Source organism: Diabrotica virgifera, chromosome 4 (genome assembly GCF_917563875.1).
Source record: "Diabrotica virgifera virgifera chromosome 4, PGI_DIABVI_V3a".
Taxonomy (NCBI): Eukaryota; Metazoa; Arthropoda; class Insecta; order Coleoptera; family Chrysomelidae; genus Diabrotica; species Diabrotica virgifera.
In genome coordinates, this window is record NC_065446.1 from 31,982,082 (window position 1) to 32,008,581 (window position 26,500).

Sequence of the window (26,500 nt, forward strand, 5' to 3'; positions counted from 1 at the left end):
AAAATCTAATTAGTATTGTATTAAATTAAAACATTTTTAAATGCATTTACCGTCCGCCTAAATGTATGCAACCAAGAAAACGTTTGGACTTTTATTATTATTAAAGATTTTAAAATGTTTATATTAATAAGAGGATAAATTATTTAAAATTTTTCTGTTATTATGAATAATTACTATATATTACTATTTTCAAAATCCATTGTCGTATTCATAACATGTTGACGTTCAAAACAGAAGTGTAAAAATCATGTAAAATAGACCATTTTAAAAATAGTTCAAATGTTTTAAAAGAGGGAGCCACCACAGACACAGATACAGGACAGGTAACTTTTATGGAGGGAGCTGAAATATCTGTGTTTTGGTGTTTATTAGTTTGTGTTTTATTAAAAATTATTTATTGTTAAGTAATAAATAAGAATTAATGATTTTATGGTTTTAAAGTTCTTATTATATCATATTGAGTTAAAATGACGTCGGCAGTTTATTTAGAACACTATTTAGACAGTAAGTAATAAGTACTTACCTACTTAAGAAAATACTTTATCAAACCAATTTTAGGTCTCGAACATTTACCCACGGAATTACAACGCAATTTTACTTTGATGAGAGACTTAGACACTAGAGCCCAAGGTTTAATGAAAAACATTGACTCTATTGCTGATAACTTCCTTAGAAACAAAAAGACACTGACTCCAGAGCAAAGAAAAGAGAAATTAGATAAGATACAAGCACTATTCAATAAAGCTAAGGTAAGGAGAAGATAAGGATTATTCTTCCATAAATGTTTAGTTTAGTTTATTAGGCCACAATTCTCCTTAAGGTTCCATCTTCTATTGAAGGTTGGATATCAACATGGCGATTCTTATTTTACTTACAGCAGCTCTAAATAGTTGGTTAGAGCTCAGACTAAACCATTCCCTTAGATTTCGTAACCAGAAGGTTCGTCTTCATCCTAATCTCTTTTACCTGTTACCTTTTATTTTGCTCTCTATAATCATACCTTGTAGACTATAACGAGAACTTCTTACTATATGATGGAAATATTCAAGGTTCCGCCTCTTAATTGTCCGTATAATTTGTTCTTGTTTATCCCTATCAATGATTTCAATATTGCTAATTTTGTCTACCCAAAAGCTTCCAATTTCTTAATCTCTAATTGCTTTAATGTCCAGGCCTCAGATCTGTAGAGCAAAGTTGCAGCACAACAACCTTATCCTAAAGGTGGCGCCAGATATGCGGTATTTGGCAATTACTGAACAAGTGCTTGCTAAATATCAAATTTTTTTTTTTTTATTTATTTACGGGTTTCCCCAATTTCGTAAAAAATATATATATAGAAAAAATAAGTAGAAGTAAAAGTAGTAGTAGTAAAGTCCAGTAAAACTGTAAAAAGAAAACAAAAAAATAAAATTAAATGAAAGTGTGACAGCATAAAACTGTAGTAAGTACATTACAATAAAACTAAATTTAACATACACACAATCCACGTTATGCAGTGACAATACATAATAATATAATATAAACCAACATTAATCAACTAACTACAGACAATAAAAAGTCAATAAATTACATAATACAAAAGCATTGTCCATGGCAAAAATTAACAAATCTACTGAAAATATAATATGAAACATTAAACATAAGTGCTGACCGGAAAAATTGATTTTAGTCGGTTTTTAAATACTCTACTGCAGCGTTTCCCAAATGGTGGGTCGCGACTTGGTACCGGTCCACGAAAGAAAAATGCCGGTTCGCGTCGTCTCGCCGTCTCACATCTTGCATTTTAAGACAGCGCTCTGACTGACGCCACCGCTATCTTTGTGATATTTTTGACTTCTTGAACAATGTAAATAGGTATGACATTATAAAGTAGCAATGTAAATGTATTTAGAGTACAAGAGAAGGTGGAAGCTGCAACAACAAAGCTTAATTTGAGGACACGTCACGCGCAAGCAGGAAATTACAAAACTTTTAAAAAGCTAACAGAACTACAAAAAGAGTGAATTCATTGTAGGATGAGATTTCAGTAGCTTTCAAGGAACACCTGTTCTGGAGGCAAATCTGAAGGAATATTCCCCCATCCACAGCAACAAAGTATGGATAAGGAATCCATTTACAATGGACAGAGAATCCGAGACAATCCTTCCTGATTTATATGATTACCACTGATTGATTATTGACTGCCTTACCGCCAGGAGTACCCAGTTTTAGCAGGAAAAGCGGTAAAATTTCTAATTTCTTTTGTTACGACCTATAGGTGATATAGGAAAAATTCGATTTTTTTCTTCGTTTTTTGATTATAACTTTAAAAGTATTCATTTCCGAGAAAAGTTGTACTAACATAAAAGTTGCGTAATTAAATTTCCTACAATACAGAATTGGTTGCAAATTTAAAAAATAGTCACCCTTATTGCAAAATAGCAATAATTGCTAAAAAACCATACAAAAACAAGTACATATTCGCATTTTACGTTTTTCAACCATTTATGCTACACTCAGGACCTTCATATTTCACCCAGAAAAACTTTGATACAGTAAAACAATACTGTAAATTTAATTAAGCTCGGTTCAATAGATTTTGCAAAATAAATTTTGCAATCCAGCTTTCGCAAAAAAAATTCATTTTTTCAAAATGTTACAGGACTAAAAATAAAGCAGATAGCAAGTTAATAATTTTTTTGCGTATAGAAGTGTACTGTACCTTTCATTTTCAATTTGTAAAATTAAAATCGATGAACTACCACGGCGTCAGGATTTTTTTTTAAATAAACATTAATTATTGGTGCTACGCGCAGGACAGCGGATAGTTTGCTCTGATTGGGCATTCCAATGACCTTTGATAATGATTGATACATTTTAATTTTTATTACATTTCGATATAAATAAATAGATTTGTTTATTGCAAAATAAAAACACATACTCTATCCTTTGAAATAACACTTTTATTAGCAAAAACTTTCTTTGTTAATATATTTTAACTTAAATAATAAAAGTTTATTATTTTTAAACATATGCAATTGTTTAAACAATATTTCACAAACAATAATAAAATTAGTTTGATTTTTGTGGAATTAAAATATTAAAATACAACAAAGTATAGAGTAAGAAAATAATATATTAGATAAAGATTGGAAAAAATTTTGGTGGAAATCAACTTGTGTGAATCGAACACTGCTGTCCTGCGCGTAGCACCAAAAATTAATGTTTATTTAAAAAATTTTCTGACGCCGTGGTAATTAATCGATTTTAATTTTGCAAATTGCAAATGAAAGGTACAGTACACTTCTATAAGCAAAAAAAAAATCAACTTGCTATCTGCTTTATTTTCAGTCCTGCAACATTTTTAAAAAATGAATTTTTTTTGCGAAAGCTGGATTGCAAAATTTATTTTGCAAAATCTATTAAACCGATCTTAATGAAATTTACAGTGTTGTTTTACTGTATCATAAAGTTTTTCTGGGTAAAATATGAAGGACCTAAGTATGGCATAAAGTGTTGATAAACGTAAAATGCGAATACTTGTTTTTGTATGGGTTTTTTCGCAATTATTGCTATTTTGTAACAAGGGTGAGTATTTTTTAAATTTTTAACCAATTCTATATTGTAGAAAATTTAATTGCGCAACTTTTATGTCAGTACAACTTTTCTCAGAAATGAATAGTTTTAAAGTTATAATCAAAAAACCAATAAAAAAAATCGAATTTTTCCTTCATATTTTGACATTGTGATTATTTAAACAATGTTCCGGGCCATTTTGGTGGGAGGATAACTCAAATATTATTTTCTGAGTTATTTTCAAGCAATTTCTGCAAAAAAATTTGAGTCACTTCTCAACGTCCATCTCAAAACAGATGCGCCCTGGACTATATATACAATATATTTAATTATTATTATCTACATATATAAATTTCATTGGGGAGCATTAAAAAAATCTGTAATTCTTTTCTGGAGGCCAGTCTCGACGTGCCTGATCAAACGCTCTGTCTCTTATAGAAGGGACATGGGAGAGGCCGGGGAAGGAGTTGCGCAAGCCCGTTCGGACTACCTTGGGTTCAGATTAACGTGACTGTACTGTATTGCACTGTCTGTATGGTGAGATTTCTGTGTTTCCACCGCAAATTACACAGTGCTTACTTTACTATCTACTTTGTCTATATATTTAATATAATGAAAGTGGACAACATAATTGTACACATAATTAAAGACATCTGTGTGATGTAGAAATCTTTTAACCCTCTCCTGACGGTACCTATTTTCCCTTAAAGTGCCACACAGACTGTAATTTTTAGCCTACCTTGTCGACAGATAGAAGATATTTCAGTCGGAATAAAAAAAATTAGGACCTGTTTAGGTCTATGAAGTGTATAGCAAATTAGCAAGTCGCAATATATCTGCCAGTTGTCTACCTGCCAGTTTCATTTTAAAACTTTTGCTGATTAATCATACACTGGTCTGTAGAGACTGGTGAGCCTGGTGGTAGATATAGTGGTCTGTGGTCCCTGTGGCAATTTTTCTTCTGTCAGATATATTATTCAGCCATCCTAAAAAGGTCAAATCTATAAGTCTAATTATATAGCAATGTGTGTTCAGATCTTTTTTGAATGTTTTTGCCTTTTTTGTGTAGTTTTCTATTCCTTTCTCTTCTGGATTTTTAGTATAATAACATAGAAAACATAGAACGGTACAGAACAATTTATGAGGGTCGACTCAGTAATTCGTTGGGGTTGAAATATTATTTAAAAAAACCCTGGGAAGAAAAGAAAAATATTTCTGTATATTCTTTTTCTCATGATCATCTTTCAGTGCGTCACAGTTTTTCGATTTCTCTCTAACGCATTAAATTGTATGTGACAGAAAAAAAGGCACGTCTGTGAATACTTTGGTAATTATTCTAGTTTGGTGATTATTCTAGTTGTCGATAGATGGCGCCATAATCAAAAAAAAATTATTTATTAAATAAAATAATACTATTATCAATATAATCTGTACAATTTATAAGACTATACAAATGAAAGAAAATACCATTTTATAAATGCAATAGACACAATTGATTTGGTTTTATTCCAAATTGAAAATAAAATTTGACAACTGTCAGATTTAACTAAAATGTCACGTTAGAATAAATGTCATAAATGTGTATTATCACGGACTTACCTTTTTTTCTATAATTTGTGACGCACTGAAAAATGTTCATGAAAAGGAGAATATCACATCTTTTTGTATTAACTCAAAAAATTAAATTTTTATGTTTATGTCACCAACAATTATGCATGAAATGATATGTCACAATTAAAATCAAAGCTTTACATTAGTAAAAACAATATCATTCAAACTTGTGACAAAAAGGTATGCCAGTTTCCGGTAAAAAATTTATTAACACCTTGGCTGCATTATGGGACAAATAGAGCTCATACTACATAAAGGGTTGGCTGTATCGACTGTGTAGTAAGGCATGGTGACAAATGGGGTGTATACAGGACGTACACTGCGTGTCAGAGAAAACGAGCGGCTAACAAAATTGGTCATTTTTGATGACTCGAATTTCCTAAACCTGTTGTCTGATTTAAGTGATTTTTTTAATATGTTATAGCCTTATTCTTTAATATAGCTGTAATAATATTGTTGCTAAACAGGTAAATTTTCATTATATCCCGGATGTACCAATCAAACTGTGTTTTTTTTTCAAAGTTCGCAACACCCTGTGGAATATTCTAGCATTTATAAAATAATGAAATTAAAACCCAACTATAGCCTCAGGTTTTCTTAACATTCTGTTTTTTTATTCATTCACTTGTGTTGGATAATAAAAACGATTAGTTACTTTAATAACTAGCCATTTTCTTCATCAGTACAGGGTGTTTCTAAATAACTGCGACATTAAGGGATAATTCTGCATGAAAAAATAATGACTTTGCTTTAAAAACATATATCCGCACATTCTTTTGAGATAGGTACATGATTTTGAATTTTTCCTTACAAACTGACGATTTATTTGTTGCTCTAACACCGGTTGAGATACGCAAATGAAATTTGGTAGGTTTGAGAGGTAGTTATTGCGCATTTTTTGTACAATATTTACAAAATTGTTGAGGTTATCGTAAATTTTTAGGAATATGGTGACGACAAGGTGCAACTAGCAATTCAAACTTACGAACTAGTTGATAAACACATTCGTAGATTAGACAATGACCTAGCAAGATTTGAATCTGAAATTCAAGATAAGGCTCTTAATGCAAGAAACCAGGAGGAACCTGCTGTTGGCAAAAGTATGTATATTTATATTAACTAATTGCATATAGTTATTGTATTTGTTTTTAAGGGGGTAGAAAGAAATTTAAAGATGGTAAAGTGGAGAAGAAAAAACGACCTGGCAATTCTAGCGAGGAAGATTCTACTGGTACAGTGAAGGGAAGTAAAAAGAAAAAGCAAAAAGGTGCTGGAGCAGCTGGTGCGTCTGGAGCTAAGACAGTCAGTGGTGCCAAAGCTGCTGCAGGTGAGGGTTCGTATCATTCATCTGCTTTTCATCTTATACCATTTTGTTTTATAATAAAATTTTCCCTAAAAAATTCTCTAAGAGAGATTGAAATAGTGTTGAAAATATGTATGAATAAAAATTTTATTATGTGCAATCAATACAATTTTCACAATGTTGGATAACATCATCCAACATTTTGTTTTCCTGGTGTATTTGTAATGGCTGTATGACACTATGCATTTTCTTGTATCATTTCTAATATCGTTTCTGATATCGTTTCTTGTATACATTTTCTTGTATCATTTCTTGTACGTACATTTGTGCCCTGTATGACACTATGCAAGTTCTTGTATCGAAAACCGTATGAAATTCGGCACGTGATTGGTCGAAATTTTGTTTGTCACCCTGTCACGTTACATTGGTATGGTAGTACTGCGTCTACAGCTGATTTTAAGGATTTTATAAAATTTATAAACTTTTAAAAACAAATATTTGAATGTTATAATAACTAGAATTTTTACGTTGACTGTTGATTATTTGTGTTTTTTATTTTGTTTTGATATTTGTGCTAAAATATTTGCATTATAATTATCTTCAGTTTGATCCAAATTGGAACTATTGTATTTTCCTCTATTAAAAAATTATGCAATATGAAACCCAAAGTTATTCTAAATAAATGGTTATTAGTAGAACAGTAGTCCATACCAAACGGTATATTAAGTATCAATAAAATATTTATAAATAATACCTACAAAACACAAATAAATTCATCAAGACATAAATCATATGATCTCATTTTCAGCCGCCATTATGACATTTAGAAGTTTTACCAGCAGGTTTTACGTTTTTGCTCTCTGCGCAGAAATTGGCGCAGTTATTGTACAAGAATCTGTGCCTGACACAAATTCTTGTATCGTTTCTGATATCGTTTCTTGTATCTGTGTATGACACTATACATTTTTTTGATATATCAGAAACGATATTAGAAATGATACAAGAAAATGCATAGTGTCATACAGCCTTAAAGCTTATAAAAGCGAAATATTGTATAGTTCTTCCATTGTATCTTTGCACATGCATGCAATTATTTTTTACTCACAGAAACCAGTAATGCAAAATTAAGCCGCTTGTCCATAGAAATCACAATAAGTTTAACAAGATAAACGATACGGCATGCATGCATGTCTTTGATACCTTGTTTACTATACATTTTGACGTTTATCATTTTCAGTGACAGTGACATTAGCGCGTTTGTTGTATTTATTGGTTTATTTGCATTGTATTTTCTAACCTACAAATTGTCATTATATTGACAGTACATATCAATGAAATTACATATCGACATATGTTTTACTTAATGTTTTGATTCAACTTGTTTGCAAATGAATCAGGACATTTGTGCAAAGATATAATGGAATAACTGTATACAAGGTGATTCAGTGAAACGGTACGATTTGACAACGCTGCTGACGATAAAATAGAGGAGCCGCGGGCTGCCGACGTAAACGTTGTGAATCTAGAGAGTGGGAAGTTTAGTTATCATGGAGGCGTGTGTTAAAAAATTAAGTTAGATCTAACTAAATGACCAACAATAATTTATAACTCACTCAATTACAGGACAATAGAAAACATTTTACTTTAACATAACTGACATTGTATTTTCTTGACATTACATTTTTTAAACTGTCTGTACTGTCAAATACATAAATTTACAACCATAGAGCAATATCCACTTTTAATGTTGTATATTCTAACACTCTCCCTCAACATGAAAAGTAGATAAGCTAAACAATTTTGGTTTCTTTCTAACACTGGTAACGCTAAGATTCTTGTTAACGTGAACATAACATTCAGTGCCAAATATTCTTAAATGTTTCAAACTTCCAACTGGCTTTCCATACCACAGTTCATAGGGACTTTTATTCTCAATTGATGCCTTTCCTTGCGATTCAGAAAATACTGCATTGTATCTTCTAAATCGCACAGGAAAGACATCAATTGAGAATAAAAGTCCCTATGAACTGTGGTATGGAAAGCCAGTTGGAAGTTTGAAACATTTAAGAATATTTGGCACTGAATGTTATGTTCACGTTAACAAAAATCGCGCACGTAATTTGTCCCATATTTCACTAGCGTGAGTACATGTCAACACGAACTCGGCAACAATTTTTCCTAGCGTACCTGCTAACAAACTTGCCGCTTTTGCATCGTCTTTTAACCATTGTTGATGCTTCTCTACTTCCAATGAAGTTGAATTTTCAATAACCTCGGGACACTTACGCATACCGTTCACAATGTCTTCAAGTGCATACGCTAGTAATAACATCGAAACGTGCCATTTCCATTTTGCCCAGTCTTCAGGAATCTCAAGTTTGTCGACTTGAATTTTATAATCGTTATTGCTGGTCGTCATATTTATTCACCTGTTCACAGTTCACACGTGAGTTGGGCTCGTAACCTGTTAAAAAATTAAGTTAGATGAACTAACTAAATGACCAACAACAATTTATAATTCACTCAATTACTGGACAATAGAATACATTTTACTTGAACATAACTGACCTATTTTCTTGATATTACATTTTTTAAAACTGTCTGTACTGTCAAATACATAATTTCACAACCATAGAGTAATATCCACTTTTTCATGTTGTATATTCTAACAGCGTGGTCTTGTGAACAACGCGCATTTGCTGTGAAAGCTTATTATAAAAATGGTGAAAGTTTTGTGCGTGTGCAACAAGCATTTCGTTTACACTACCATTTGCCGCCCCGCGCTGCAGTTCCGTCTAATATGGCTATTAAGACTTGGGTTAGGAATTTTGAAAGTGGTTCAATATCACAGAAAAGAGGTGGCAATGTCAGAACTGCTCGCATACCACAGAATATTGAAGCGGTGCCAAATTCTTTACATGCGAGTCGCCGCAGGGTAATGAATTTGGCACCGCTTCAATATTCTGCGGTGTGCGAGCAGTTCTGACACTGCCACCTGTTTTTTGTGATGTTGAACCACTACTTTCAAAGTTCCTAACCCAAGTCTTGTAACTTGATCTTGTGAACGGGACGGCAAATGGTAGTGTAAACGAAATGATCGTTGTACACGCACAAAACTTTCACCATTTTTGTAATAAGCTTTCACAGCAAATGCGCGTTGTTCACAAAACAACGCCTCCATGATAACTAAACTTCCCACTCTCTAGATTCATAACGTTTACGTCGCAAGCCCGCGGCTCCTCTATTTTATCGTCAGCAGCGTTGTCAAATCGTACCGTTTCACTGAATCACCCTTTATTATTTTTTACACCACTCTTACATGTTTCAATCGGAATCACTTATCATATTCTTGCATCATGTGTTTTACACCACTTATGGATTTTATATTATTCAAAGTTATGGGTTGCTTTTTTCGTTCATTTTACAAATACTATGAATTCTATCAGAAAATGGAAAACCAGAAAAATGAATAGATATTGAAAGATTGTCCTAAAGGGCTCAATAATATCAAATTATTAGGGTTTTTTGGAAACCCTCTGTTATAAATCAGTCATACTGTGGCAACTTGGCTGATACTACATCTTCTATTCCATCATGATACCCATTCCACGATTCTGAAACCATGTATCAGCTTCCCTCTTTTGAACAATAGGTAGTTACTAAGTTTAAGGCTCTTTGCATGAGGTCAACAATAATACTGCCATGTTTACAGCTAACCACTACAACTAGATCTATGCATAGTCTTCTAAACCTAAAGCATGAAATCTGTCTCTTTTGCTACTTTTTAAAAGATTATCAACCACTATTGTCTACAGTAGAGTTGATAATACTCCTTCAGGTTAACCTTTTACTGCTATAATAATCATGGACTGATCTCCCATGTAGATAATTATATTCCCAGTACATATTAAGTATAGATTTAATCCATTTGATGATGAAGGTGGTGTAACTCTTCTCTGTTATGGCAGCGTTAATAGAATCCATAGTATTTTGTAAGTGTCCACCTATTGCACTGTCAAAAGTTCAAAAGTTAATATTTAAGTGATAAAATTAACATATTTGTAATTTTTTTTTGTTACACATTATCATTCGCTCATTTCATCGCTCACCATTATTTCATTACACAAATATTATTTAGTATATACAACCGCTACACAATATGTAATTTCCACCTACCTCTACCGAAAGTATACTTTTCCGGACCTGATTTTAGGGAGCAAAGTTGTACTTTTCCTCCATAGGGAGGAAAATATTTTTCCTCCCTAGGGAGGAAAAGTAAAAGTGACGTCATGGTATTTCATTCATGAAATATAACTTATTGACGCCCTGTACAATATCTATTTTCTATTACGCAAGTATCTATACATTTTAACGTTTATTTAAAAATACTCTGTATTCTGCAGAATGGTAAAAAACAGTAAATTGTTATTCTGATTTAACAATGTTTACATTAATAATTTGACTTATATTTGACAGTTGACAGTTGATATTGTACCTACTTGTTAGTTTTAGTTCTAATAAATTTTGTTCGTTAGTTACATAAATAAATTAAGTAAAAATGAAAAATGACTTGTTATTAATTTGAGGAAGGTGGAAAAACCATATGTATAACATGGGAGTAAAGTGCCTTTTCCTCCCTTGAATGATTACTGCCTCCGCTACGCGTCGTGCAGTAAACTTCATTCTCGGGAGGAAAAGTAGCACTTTTCTTCCTTTGTTATACAAATAGCTATTTTGTTAATTCATTTTTATCCTATATTTCAGTGGCGGAAGCTGTGGCAGCAGTTTTACCTGGTTTAGCGGGAATAACACATCCCAGTGATGTTTTAGATATGCCGGTTGATCCGAATGAACCTACTTATTGCCTATGCCATCAAGTTTCATACGGCGAAATGATTGGTTGTGATAATCCAGATGTAAGTATTATATTAATCATGATTTTTCAGATAACTTTACATCTTTACAATACATACATAGTATAGTTAATAGTAGGGGAGGCAAGTATGCTAAATTTGCAGTTACTCGAGCGTTATGGGGAGTTATTGGGTTGTGAAGATTAGATCCTAAAACCAAAAAAAGTTAAGTTAAGTTTTCCATTTTAGTTTGGACTTTCCATTTTTTAATTTAATTTTCCATTTCCAACAATCGTTTTTTCCGATTATAGCGCCTTCTACCCAAATTTGAAAAATGTCTCGAATAAATGTGCCTTATTTTTACGTCTTCTTCTTTTAGTGCCTATTCGTTTCGAATATTGGCGATCATTCTGGCTATAATTATTTTTATTTTTTAATTTTTTTTATTTATTTATTTTTTATTTTATTTTTTTTTATTTATTTTTTTTATTTTTAATTTTTTTATTTTTATTTTCTTTTTTTTTATTTTTTTTTGTTATTTTTACTTATTTTCTTTAAAATGTAATGTATATTGTGGGGCAAAGTGTTGCCTTTCATGATGCTGGACGGTGTTTGTTCATCAGACTATTAGAACCAGAGGAGAGAGGGTGAAGAGATGTTCTTTCCAGAGTGTGTGTGTACTGTTCATGCTTTGCCGTCGACCACAGTCCCTAGAAACCATTGTACACTGTAACAGGCATGCAAGCATACATGCAGTCCTCGTCGGCGGTCAGGACGGCTTTCGACATTGCATGGACAGTTACTGTGCGCGTGGAAGAAAATAATTGCGGCTATTTCCTCGGGACGAACAGGTATAAATGTGCAATGAAGTTGGGAAACCGCAAAAAACAACTTCTCCCTGTTCGGGGAAAGGAATCGGATCAGAGTAGGTGGGTACGGTAGGCTAACGGGGTAGCCTCAAGGATTTCTTCGTACTCTTCCGGGAGTTCGTCAATGCATGTTTGCATTAGAGCAGACGGTAGGTATACCCTATTCCACGAACATACGCCTGTTTTGGATTACTTCGACAACGAATATTTTACTGTGCAATATAAGAAGAACGAAAGTAAATTGCAAATTACATTGTTGTTTATTGGAATAATTATTAGCGCCATTTACTTTCGTACTTCTTATGTTACACAGTAAAATATTCGTTGTCGAAGTAATCCAGGCGTATGTTCGTGGAATGGCCCATAAAGTTTTTTCCCTTTGGGCTTTCGGCGGCAGAGTACGTAGCCGAGAAAAGAACAGGAACATTTTAGAAATTAAATGAGTGAAAAATAATTTCGACCACGTATCAGGTAATCTGTTGAGCGAGTGTCCGAGGTACACAGTCCCAAGCGGCGCCGCTAGGAGAACACTCCAATAATGCGTCGCAGATTACTTATATGAAACGTGGTCATTTTGTACTCTAAAACTGAGTAAGGTATGACAAAAAGAAAATAATCCTTTCGTTTTGATTCAATTCGAGTCTCTTGCCATTCTCTGACATCTGACGTTTCGGAATCTATTCCTTGCCAAAGAAGCTTTACAAGAAGACTGAATTGTACCATAACGAAACGAACAGGAAGTGCAAATATTAAAATATTTGCACCGGAGTGTGGTTAGACTGTCCTCTAACGGAGAATGATGAAATGAGTGAAAAATAATTAACCTCGGTTAACAGATTACTTGATACGTGGTCGAAATTATTTTTCACTCATTTCATCATTCCCCGTTAGAGGACAGTCTAACCATACTCCGGTGCAAATATTTTAATATTTGCACTTCCTCTTCGTTTCGTTATGGTACAATTCAGTCTTCTTGTAAAGCCTCTTTGACAAGGAATATATTCCGAAACATCAGATGTCAGAGGATGGCAAGAGACTCGAATTGAATCAAAACGAAACGATTATTTTCTTTTTGTCATACCTTACTTGGTTTTAGAGTACAAAATGACCACGTTTCATATAAGTAATCTGCGACGCATTATAGGAGTGTTCTCCTAGCGACGTCGCTTAGTACTAGTGTACCTCGGTTAACAGATTACTTGATACGTGGTCGAAATTATTTTTCACTCATTTCATCACTCCCCGTTAGAGGACAAATATTTTAGTATTTGCACTTCCTCTTCGTTTCGTTATGGTACAATTCAGTCTTCTTGTAAAGTCTCTTTGACAAGGAATAGATTCCGAAACATCAGATGTCAGAGGATGGCAAGAGACTCGAATTGAATCAAAACGAAACGATTATTTTCTTTTTGTCATATCTTACTCGGTTTTAGAGTACAAAATGACCACGTTTCATATAAGTAATCTGCGACGCATTATAGGAGTGTTCTCCTAGCGACGTCGCTTAGTACTAGTGTACCTCGGTTAATAGATTACTTGATACGTGGTCGAAATTATTTTTCACTCATTTCATCACTCCCCGTTAGAGGACAAATATTTTAGTATTTGCACTTCCTCTTCGTTTCGTTATGGTACAATTCAGTCTTCTTGTAAAGTCTCTTTGACAAGGAATAGATTCCGAAACATCAGATGTCAGAGGATGGCAAGAGCCGTATCGTCAGCGTAGAGAAACAACCGGGTGCCTGGGATGTTAAGGTTCGAGAGATCACTGTTGTAGATTATGTACAACAGTGGTGTTAGTACTGATCCTTGGGGAACTCCAACTTGTGGAGTAAATGGGTAAAATATTTTCACTCTAATAGTACGGTCATGTAGATAGGAGTGTATAATTTTTGTGAATTGTAAAGGTAGCCTGATGTCAATTAGCTTCGGAACAAGTCTGTCATGCCTGACTTGATCGAAAGCCTTTTGAACGTCAAGGAAAGTGGCTATTTCGAATGATCCGTCGTTGATGGTTTGAGATACTTTAGTGGTGAAGTCTATCAATGCATGTTTAGTTGATTTACCATTTTGGAATCCGTATTGAAATTTTGGGATGATATTGTGGGTTTCGAGAAAAAAATGGGGGCCCCTATTTAAGATTTTAAAGTAACCCCCACCTCACCTCTGTGGGTGGTAGTGTTTGATGTCATTCGATAGATTTTTAAAAAAATGTTGAACACGTATTTTTCAGTTTTTTGATCTGATGTCCATTTCGCGAAATATCGCGGGGTTTCCATTTAAAATTTTAAAGTTACCCCCATCCCTCTCCGTGGGGGTTCGTGTTTGGTATCATTCGATAGATTTTTGAGAAATATTGAACACATCTTTTTCAGTTTTTGATCTGACTTTGATTTCGCAAATTATTTGCTTTTTTTGTGAAACTTTGTGACTCGCCAATTTCCTTACGCCCCGCTCAAATCGTCAGATTTTTGAAGTATACACTGTTATGCATGTATGTATTTAACTTACCTTATAGCCCGGGAGATAGTGTCAAATTTAACCGGAGCATTTTAGCATGGCTGTTTTCCTTTTATTTAGTTAGGTGGTCCAAAGCTTATTAACAAACAATGTGTCAGCTGGCCCAAAACCGGGGATTTTAGGCAAGAAAAGGTAAAATATGAAACTTGATGGAAAAACGCTACAACTTACATGTCAAATATTTATCTCCGTGCCATATCTCTAAAATGGCGTAGAGTACTTGGCTCCTAGCTTTCACTCAGGCGGCCCGGGTTCAATTCCTGCAGTTGAAATTTTTTTTTGTTTTTAAAATTAACATTTTATTTTGAAAAATAATTATTTTTATAATATCGTCGCCTTAATACTATAACTTGATAACTCGAAATTAGTAGTTTTGAGATAAACGAGTTTAAAGATTTTAAGGATATTTGTGCTGCTACCATGATGTTGGTAAATACGGAATTCACTCTGCGGCTCTAAAATAGTGTTCCTTAACTTTTTGGCAACTGATCTATTTAGAAATATGGTGTAAATTTGTTTTCCAATATGGAAAAAAACATGAAAAATTAAAGTTATCAACTTTTAGCACTACCATAATGTTAACATTTGGTAATGTCGCATGTTGTGCTAAGTCGCATATAAGTGAACTTTTTAACACAACTAATATTTTAAACATTATTTTGTTGAAAATTAGCCCTCTGCCATGGAGGTTGCCAGATCTGCTAACAATTCTCGAATTTTTGCATTAAAATGAACCGAATAAACACATAGCAATTATGTGGTAAGTTCAATGGTTTCAGAGAAACCCGTGCTAAAACTAGATAACTCGAGTTATCTAGTTATAGCATTCAGTGTATGTCGTATTCACGATTATTTTGATTAAATAATAGCTTGATAACTTATCTTGTCAAGTTTTAGCACTGAATATTAGTGGCATTTGAGTTTTATCAACTTTCGTCAATCATAAATAAATACCTAACCCGTTTGAAGTGAGCTATCAAGTTTTTACACAATATTGAGGCAAATAAAATACATCGTGTGAACTAGTTATTTTAAAAACGTCAATTTTGGAGTTATCAAGTTATAGTACTAAGGCGACGATATGTACCACGTTTTTATTATTTATAATAGACAATATAAAAAAGTCTGTATGTCTTTTATAGAATTGAAAACTATGCATTTGATCATAATATATTATGATTGACCTTAATATCAAGCAAATTTGTTGCACATGAACCCGTGAAGGTTCCTGAGATGGTACGACCAATCTGAAGCCACGGCTTGTTAGAACAGTGAGCGACGCACGGCATACGCGTACAGCAGAATTTGTTGTACTCGTCGCATATTTTATTCTGTCGCTCTCAAAATAGTTTGAGTTTGACGTTTGTTCTCACGGAGGGTGTACGTAGAAAAATGAATTCTGGCAAAATCTAGGCAATAATTTTATTACTCCTAGAAGAGGATGAGGAAGAAAAGTTGATAATATTAATTTTAAATAAAAGAAATAAAAATGTAAACGAAATTTTTTCGTGTCGTAATAAAGAAGGTGCATTTAAATTAACAGTCGAAAGAAGATTGTTTCAGAACGCGGAAAAATTTCGAGAATATTTTAGACTTTCCAGGGATTTATTTGAAACTGTATTAGGGAGTATAACTGTATTACGTTACGTAATACTTGAACGGCCCCTTACAATTTATAAGATGATATTACTAAAAAACCCTACAACAGAAGACAACATCCGATTTCTGCAGAAGAAAAGTTAAGCATAACTTTGAAGTAAGCTTTTTTTATTTAGAGAAAAAATAAAAACACAGTTAAGTACAAAAAAAAATTTCCTAAAAATGTAAACTACCCATATCATAAATATATCTTACATTTGTACATTGCTATTAATTGATTCTGGCGAAAATACAAACAAATGCACGCTCTGAGATCCTATATTGGTTTCCAAAGAATATTCGTCACAAGAATTTTTTTTTGAAGTTATACTTCTTTACGCGCGCTATGAGGGTGAATTTTTATATGTTAAAACCTACGATCCCGGCGCATGCGCATTCTAACTTTGTTCTGATTGGATGTTCAAATGAAATGTCAAAAATTATCCAATATGGCAGCTGTAGCGCAGCTGTGGTTTGGACGGTTGACGGTTTGGTTATGTATGGTTGTTGCGTTTTAAAATTTGTGGGAAGAGAAACAACAAAGGTTAGTTAATAGTTATACTGCCTTTTTAAATAGTTTTCATATTATATTTTTGACAGTATGTATGTTCAAAATGTTTTAATTTATGTATGTATCAGTCCAGAAAAGGTGTGGAAAGAATATATTATTAGTGCTTTTAAATATATTTTTCTACAAACGTGTTAAAAATGCAATTTTTAGGACTCCATAGGAGCGTTAAAAATGCTACTTTAAGGCACTAGTGCTTTAAAATTTTTAAGGCACTGCAGTTAAAAGTGAATTGTCAAATTGTGAAATGTCAAAATATTTATATTTCATTTATTAACATTAATATTAATATTACAACTTGCGCAATTTGAAAAAGGTGGTTTAAAAGGTTTTTTGTTATAATTTTGTGTCTTTGGATTTGTCTTCCTTGGGCGTAAAATAATAAAACATCTATTTTTATATTTCACTTGTCACCGTGATGTATAATTATGTATATCTGAAAGGTAAGTTGCATGCGGCTTGATGGCCTTGTTGGTAGAGCATTGGACCAGAGATCAAAAAATCGCGAGATTGCGGGTTCAAGTCCCGGACGATTCATATTTTTTTCTTTTTTTTTTTTTTTTTAATATTTGGCATTGTTAAGTTTTGGTTCATTTTTGGTAATTACTGTTAAGAGACGCTAATTGTATCCGTACGTCTGCGGTCCCTCCGGTGAGTACCGATCCCACAAGGACAGAAACTATTTTCATTTATTAATTTATAATAACCGAAAAATTTCTGACCCTGGTGAGATTCGAACTCACTACCATTCGGACCTTTCGATCCAAAGGTAGGCGCTCTTACCACTGAGCCACACAGGGGGTTGTCACAAGAATTATTTGTTGTAATAGGAACCAATTCATTCATGTACCTTGTTCATTTGCATCATAATATCATTAAATGCATAGTTTACGATTCTATAAGGGCAGACAAACATTCATTTTTATATATTATAGAGAACAGGGAAATATATTGGAGTTGGTGATAGAAAAGTGAATAATTAGGGTTGTGTGTATCTTTTGGTTCTACACCATATAAAATTAAGAAAAAACAGTTTGTCCCAAAAAATAAAAAATAATGTCGGAGGGGGAGGGGCACCCTCCTTTTCACTAAGATTGGTCGTACCATCATCTCAGGAACCTTCAGGGGTTCATGTACAACAAATTTTGCTTATTAAGGTCAATCATAATATTATCAAAATGCATAGTTTACGATTATACATATAAAAGACATACAGACTTTTTTATATTGTCTAGTATAAATAATAAAAACGTGGTATTATAAAAATAATTATTTTTCAAAATAAAATGTTAATTTTAAATTTAAAAACAAAAAAAATTTCAACGGCAGGAATTGAACCTGAGTGAAAGCTAGGAGCCAAGTACTCTACGCCATTTTAGAGATATGGCACGGAGATAAATATTTGACATGTAAGTTGTAGCGTTTTTCCAAAATCCCCGGTTTTGGGCCAGCTGACACATCATTTGTTAATAAACTTTGGAACACCTAACTAAATAAAAAGAAAACAGCCATGCTATAATGCTCCGGTCAAATTTGACACTACCTCCAGGGCTATTATCTTAATCTGACGATTTCGAGTTTTTCTAAGAATATTTTTTTTTCGGACCCCCTTAACGAACTCCCCTGTATTAAGAGTCCATATATGGTAGGCGTACATTTACAGGGTACAAAGTTTCTCTCCATGTGATTTTCTGACGCGCTCGAGTAACTGCAAATATCCCCGCTTGGGCTCCCCTACCATAATGAAATCGATATAAACTATGTGATAATTTGTGTAATAACTAAAATACAAAAAAAAATAATTTGTTTCAGTGCCCTATAGAGTGGTTCCATTTCGCTTGCGTTGGCTTGACGACTAAGCCGAAAGGAAAATGGTACTGTCCAAAATGTACTCAAGATAGAAAGAAAAAGTAGTTATTAGTAGAATAGGTAGATGTCATTCCATTATAATTAATTACATCTGCAACACAGGTCTCAGATACTCTTTCTGGGAGGCTTCTTTCAGTGTGTGACAGTTTTTCGATTTCTTCCTAACGCATTAAGTTGGAAGCGACAGAAAAAAGGTATGTCCGTGAATATACTCATTTATAACATTTATTCTAGTTGTTGATAGATGGCGCTATAATAAAACAATATTTACGTATTATCTATACGACTGTAATCTGTACAATAATTTATACGATTATACAAATCAAAGAACATACATTTTTATAATTGCAATAAACACGATTGATTTGCTTTTATACCAAATTGTAAATAAAAGGGCAATAACCTTTTCATATTTGGCTGATTACGATTTTGACAACTGTCAACTTTAACTAAAATGTCATGCTAGGAATCCCTATATTCTTAAAATTATATATGACGTCAACATTAATAATACAGTGAAATACTGAGAACTTTATATTTTATTCGTATAGATATGTAATAGGCAAAACGTTTTTTCCGATTATAGCGCCATCTATCAACAACTAGAACAAATGTTATAAATGTCTATAATCACGGACGCACCTTTTTTCTGTTACTTGTGACGCAATGAAAAATGCCTCTGAGAAGCACCATAAATATTTTTAAACGAGATGGAATATAGTGGTTGTGAAGATGCGAATGCTTCCAGACCTAAAGTTCAAAAACTTGTTTGTGAATATTCTGTTGTGGTTTTTCGTTTATTATATGCCGAAAGATTATCGTTGTAAACCATTGACCCAAATTTAATAGTATTTTTACGTTAAGAGTAAAATTATGCCAAATTGTGGAACAGTATGGTAATTATAGAGCACAATAATTGCATATCTGATCAAATAATCGTGAATTTTATCTTTAAGTGGGGTCTGGTTTGAAAGTTTAAATTTTTTATTATTGTAAATGTGCATAATTTCAAGAATACTTTCTAAAAATTTCAGATTGATCCAGGGTAGGCAAAAACCAAGGTTTTTAAAAAAAAAAATAACCAGGTTTTTTTTGTTTAAACCAGGTTTATTTGGTTTAAACCATATTTATTTGATACAAAGTATCATAAGTCTAAATACTTTAAAAATGAATAAATTATTTTATAAAATAATAGTAATAAACAATGAAAAAAATAATTAAGACAGCTTTTATTTTTATTTACAGACACAAAAAATTAAAATAACAAAACAACATCTTCAGACGTATTAAAACATATTCAAAAGAGCTAAGTTCGAAAGTAAAAAATAAAATTTATTTATTTTAATTTTCTTCATTTGCGGCAGCTGTATAAGAAACTTTAAATAAAAACACCAGTTTGGAGGTTCAATAAAAAAATCAGGTTTTTTCTTAAAAAACCAGTAGATTTAAACCATGGTTTAAACCACGGTTTTAAGCATGTTGGTTTAAACCTGCCAACCCTGGATTGACCGTAGTAAAATTACCAGAGATACAGTTGAGTCCGCGAGTCTTTACCCGTGCGTCATCATTTAAAGTTAAAGCATACGAAATAAGTCGGAAATCTATTTCACGCAACAACAACTGACAGAAAGTGACTACTGTTCCGATTACGGGTTTTATTATAAAATTTGACGTTTCCAAATATATAGAATGTCAAATGTAAGTTTTGCTTCAAAATTTTTGTACAGAATTACAGCTACATTTGAAGTAGCTTAATAAATTCTTTTATTATTATTGATTTATAAATAAATAAACAATTTATTAAAAAATTCAGTAACATATTTTATTTTTGTTATTTTATTCACTTTGACGGAAATCTAAACACAATCATTTCTTTACTGTGTGAATGACGTTAGCTTTGTATGTTTTAAATATTAATTGCCAAAATATAATTATTTACCTTAAAATTTCAAAGCCCAATATAAAATTAGTTGTGAAAACAACTGTTTGTGTAATATAAAGAAACTTCAAAACGCAAAAATTCGACAAAACCCGCAAAAAATTCAACTGACTGACAGCCACAAAAGTAAACAAAGCAGAAACGTCAAACAAATTGTGCTTAAAATATAAAAACATACCGAATCGTCTTTTTTGTACCTATCTCTTTTCAATGCACTGAGTCTAGATGGTTCATAAAAATAACATGTGTTGTTACTTAATAACAAACGGCAGCTGGTTTGTCATGAGTTTCATGCGTGGAAGAGAATGATGCTAGATAAAAAGTATGTGTTTTATCTCTTCAGGTATTAATGAAGCACGGGTAAATACTCGCGGACTCAACTGTACAGCCTGTTGAATATTCTACATTCGACTCGCTTTGCCGCGGTTTCGCACCAGCACGCTTGAGCGTAGTGAGAAACGTTCAACAATTGTTGCCCTTCTCTTTTGTAGATTGCTCCGCGATTCAAAAAACATTCCGGTGTGCACCACTTTACGATTTGACAGACAAAAAGAAATTGAAAATAAAAGCTGTCAAAATTTTAAACGCGTTTTTCTCAATGCTTCTCTTTCACAGGCGGTGGACATTGTAACTCAAAAACTACTCTGCCGATCCACCTGAAATTTTGTATACGATTTTCTTTGGACATTTCGTGAGGTAACGGTGTCGAGATATATTTGGTTTTATGCTTATTTTTTGTTTCACAATAATAAATATGTTGATTTTTACCCTTTTTTAACAAATAATATCACTTTTTTTACTTCCGAGTGATACCAAGAACTAAAAAAACGTTAAAAATAAAAAACTCGACAGCGTTACCTCGAGAAACTCGTAAGCTGGTAAAATCTTTTTGATTTTTTTGTTTCACATGATCCAGTGATGAGTTCTGATGTCCACCGCAAAATCCATTTTTTTGAGGTGTCTGTAAAAATTTGCCACCGTTGGCATATTTTTCAATATTTTTCCTTTAAATTTTTCTTGAATATTCTTTGAATTGTACTTAATATGCGTATTTAATATAAAAATGTAATAGTTGTACCATAGTTTAAAAAAAATCACAAAAATGTGCTTGAAATGGTGATTTCAAACCATACCCTTCTTAAGTAGCTTCTGGATTTTTCACTAAAATGCCATCTGATGGCATCTGACATTTTGGCGATTTCGAAGTTCGAGAGATTTCGAAGTTTTTATCATTATCGTTATTATTTACGTCATTATCATTATCGTTCTCTATAAACAGATTGTGTTCAAATTTTATTAAAAAATGGTAACCAATAAGTTAGGTTATATTAAGTGTAAGTATTAGTTTTTTCGGAGCGCTATACAGTTTATACCAAACCCTTCTATCAGTGCGTCATAGTTCATCAAATTCTCTCTAACGCATTAAATTGCAAGTGACAGAAAAAACGTACATCCGTAATTATTGTACGTAGAACTCACAAAATTCTGAATTCGTTGACGGTAGTCGCATACTTTCACAATATCAATGGGTAAAATTACAATTGTCATTATAGGTTAGTAGATTTATTTATATATTTCGACATTTTATTAGTCTAAAAAACTCCTACTTTTTTATACCTGGGTCACAGCATAATAAACTAGACCAGCAAGGACACTCCCCGATGCCGCCTTTGAAGTTGAAAAGTACAGAGTCGCAATTTTTCGCGTAGTACATCTCAGTGGTGATGTGATGTGATCATTCATCAGTGTTGCCGATGTCACTATATGAAATTATATTAAGCCACTGCTAAAATGATCAGATTTTGCCAAAAATTATGTTAACATTTTTGATCTTGGTAGTTTCTAAGGGTAATAAAAATACATTAAGAAAAAAGTTATTTTATTCAACTTGTTAATTCAAAAATACTTGTAACAAAATTATATATAATATATTATACTATAATAAAACTACATCTGGAACGCTTTCAAATAAAATTTCCTCATCATCATCTTGTGAAAATGATGACTTTATGTGATTAAAATAATTTAACATCTTTTGTCTGTTTGAAAGGAGTAACATTATTTTACTCCTTCACTTTTGCTAACACTAATTTAATATTTGCTCACAGATAGCATTTAAACGTCGACAGACAACGATATCTAAGAAAACGTGATTTTTTTTTATTTCCGCATTGCTCAGTATCAGTTGTTGCACAAACTTTATTACCCGTAAGAGATTCTTTTTGAATATTTTCTGGAATTTCTGCAAAAGATTAATAATACAATCGCCATTCATCGTCAATATTTTGTGTTATGTCCCAATTATTGACATAATTGCCACAGGCATACGTATAAAATTATGTTGAAAAATATTTATTATCAGAATGTCATAAAAGTTAAGTAAATCTGCTAATTATGTACAGTTACGGTCATTGAATAGTTTACAAGCTTACGAATCTAGGAGCCGATTTGTAAATTTTTTACCTCGTTTAAACGCACCTTTTACGTCAAATTGACTTTACCAGTGAAGAACCTAGGATAGTTGCTTAAAATTAAAAAATCAAAATAATATAAATATATTTTACAAAATTTAACAAAATGGAAAATATAGAAAAAAGTTTTTTTGAATAAAATTGATTATGGTGTTAATAACGAAAAAAGGAAGTTTGGTTTTAAAATATCCATTTTATTTTATATCTGTTTTATATTAAATATTGATAAACAATGATAAATAATAAACAATAATTACTATTTCGTGGAAGTTGCATTATTGTCAATACAACTTTGCAGTCTTCTGTTCATAGTTAGCACCAATCTCCTCATGTTATAATATAGCCAACAAGCTCTTCCAGTTCCTGCTCAATTATTACTTCCCATAATTCAGTTCTATTCTGTGGTCTAAGGTTACTTTTATTTAGTTTATTTTTTAACTCTGCCCACACATTTTCGACGGGGTTAAAGTCTGCACTTCAGGAAGGCCACGGAAGAATATTAACATGAGTTTCTTCCAGCCATTCTCGAACAATTCTACTCGTATGCACCGGGAAATTGTCATATTGGAAGATTAAGGTGTTGTTGGGGAATCTCTGGATCACCAATGGCAACATTGTGTTCTTAGGAATATGTTTGTAATGTAATCCTGTTATTTTTTCTTCTATATGATAACAGGCGCCCGGACCTTCAGCACTTTGCCATCCCCATAAGTTGACCGAGAATCCTCCACTATTTTTTAAATGATGCGTATATTGTTCATCATACTTATGATTTCTCGGCATATAAACTTTTACTCGACCATTGCTATATGACTGAAATACTTTTTCATCGGAAAATGCAACCCTAGACCAAAAGTCTTCACGGTTTATAAATTCATTACAAAATTCAACTCATCTCCTCTTGTGATCCTCAGTCAAAAAAGGTCTTCTGCCCTCTTGAACCGTCCAACTGTGCTATGGAGTGAAAATTATCCCAACTTTCTGCAGCAAACTGGCCTTAGTTACTCACCTTTTTCGATTTTGGCAATTGCTCTTGCTTTTTGCGCATCATTCAAATGCGTTATAACCATTGTGGGGGAGTTTGATATCGTTTGATTTTATTTTTCAACGCTCGCGAGATTTTTGACAAGCATTGACTTTTGAAATTTTTTAACTTTGGCATTTATCAAATCCGTACGACACTGCAATTTTACAGTATTGCAATATAAAAATTAAGGTGTAAACTATTCAGTGATAGTAACTGTATAAATCGTCAACACTATCGATTTTCTACACTGTCTGGTACTATGCGAAAAATGGCCGACGATCTGCGCAGTAATAGTGCGCGAACTTTTCCCGCCTTCTAGTGTGTCACTGCTGTTGCGTTTTCTATGCTGTGCCTGGGTGCTCTGACTATCCTCTGTAGGTACAGGTAGCATTTCTGGATGTGTTTAGCTTGGCAGCTACCTCCAAACGAGAAAAGTTTTAACCCCTATGTTGTATTGTCTTACCTGTAGGGACTGTCTGGTCCTATTCGCTCCGTGCATGACTGACGCGACACCTAGCGTAGTCGCCTGAAATTTTTGGCGAACACAATTTGACGTTAAACATATGTTACACATATTATGACATATTTGACGTTAATGGAATATTTGTATTTACCATTTTTGATAAAATTTATTATACAAACAATAAGTTCGAGTGTCACATAAACGTCAAATTAAAAACGGATATTTGGAAAAGTTCTCTGAAGAAAATATCAATTTTAAGGGTTTTTCGTTATAGTTTAGTTGTCGGTGTTAACATTAAGTGTACATCGGAAGCAGTTAGGCAGTGTGAAATATTATTACCAGATTTTAACATTAGCTGGGTCTATTGAACTATTACTTTTGTGGTATGTGTGTAACACAAAATGGAAATAGATGACGATAGGAATATACGGAAAGAAAGGCAGTATGAAAATATAAAAATAAATAATAAAAATCAAACCAGCAATAATAAGATAAGCGAAATATCTATTGAAAAAAATTATTATTCAATCATTATTCGCCAAAGTTGTCATATTTCGCCGCTACGGTCGCTGGCATAGTTTCGTGTATCCCCACCATGGTCACGCACGGAGCCCATAAAGATGTTTCTGCTAATAAATATTTAAATAAATTGAGGTTTTAAGTTTTAGCATATATTTTTGGAGATATTCGACTTCCCAGAGCAAGACAAGAATATTTCGCTAAGGAAATATCGGGCCGAACTAGCCCGAGGGATATAAACCAATAAAGGAAGAAGAAAATTTTATTTTATATATACCTATTGATTTTTTCATTAAAATATTTTAAATCAATATTCAGGCAAATATGTATATAAATATTTATATAATTTATATAAGTATAAATATCTTCTTGTTTCTTTTTATTGGCTTACATACTTAAATATAAATATTCTGGCAATTGTCAGATTTGAATAAAATGTCATGCAATGATATGCGACATTCTTAAATTCGTCAAAATTAATGACACACTGAAAGAAGGGTTTGGTATAAACTGTACCTTTTGTACTTGTTTTTAGTTACTTCGATGTCATAAAATCGAGTTTATAGATATCGGCCTGTGAAAATCAAGTTTTATTTATTTTTGTATGCTATATCTGATCAGATGATCTCAAGACTTCTTGTTTATAGATATTATTAATTATCGACATTTTTCTTACCTATATTAAGTTTAAAATTTAGTGGTCAATGTTTTTGTTTTTTAAAATTTTATTAAACAGAAATTTGTACGTTTTGCTTAATTATTTCTATCCATCCAAGCACCTTTTAGGTTACGGTTATTTTATTGAAAATATTTTGGACCACGAGAAATAAAATTACCAAAAAAGATTAGAGAACTATAACATCGAGGAAAGCTGGGAAAACTCAAAAATAACATAATTAAAGCAGCAACAGAATCACTTGTTACAACAGATAGAAAGTAACGAACACTAACATAAAAAAGAAAACCCATAGTTTAGAGAGGAAGTGAAGACAAAATGTGAAGGAAAGAAGAAAGTCTTTTTAAAATACAGAACGCAAGAAGTGGAACCGCAAGTCGATATTTGAACTTTTCGTGTAACTTTTTTGAGTACTTTTGCCAAACTTCCGGTAATAACTTTTTAACGGAAATGATATCAAAACCGGAACTAAATATTTTAGCTCGACTTTTCAATATGCAATGATTCATATATCCCATGTACTATTTCTGCGACTAAAATGTGGCACTTCCTGTTACACATTTTTAAACGGAAGTTTATTTTGGCGACTTTAATAGAATACTTCAGGCTGCAACTCTAA

At 32.6% G+C, this 26,500-nt stretch overlaps 1 protein-coding gene across 2 annotated transcripts; it reads left to right on the forward strand.

The window, feature by feature from the left end:
• Positions 1-299: 299 nt before the first annotated feature.
• LOC114327879 (inhibitor of growth protein 5) lies at positions 300-25,950 on the forward strand. 2 transcript variants are annotated; one of them, XM_028276594.2, is made up of 6 exons: positions 300-504; positions 559-749; positions 6,110-6,266; positions 6,320-6,499; positions 11,234-11,385; positions 18,730-25,950. In XM_028276594.2, exons 1-6 carry the CDS (start codon positions 468-470, stop codon positions 18,829-18,831), a joined length of 819 nt encoding a protein of 272 aa, XP_028132395.1. In that variant the 5' UTR covers positions 300-467; the 3' UTR covers positions 18,832-25,950. The 2 variants fall into 2 exon arrangements, with proteins under 2 accessions (XP_028132395.1, XP_028132396.1); XM_028276595.2 differs by having other exon boundaries at positions 6,320-6,493.
• Positions 25,951-26,500: the final 550 nt, after the last annotated feature.

Excerpts from the sequence above, each read along its gene's own strand:
- LOC114327879 (XM_028276594.2), top strand. The coding sequence starts at position 468 with ATGACGTCGGCAGTTTATTTAGAACACTATTTAGACA. Across the intron at positions 750-6,109 it reads CACTATTCAATAAAGCTAAG|GAATATGGTGACGACAAGGT; the intron begins GTAAGGAGAAGA and ends GTAAATTTTTAG. Across the intron at positions 11,386-18,729 it reads TTGGTTGTGATAATCCAGAT|TGCCCTATAGAGTGGTTCCA; the intron begins GTAAGTATTATA and ends AATTTGTTTCAG.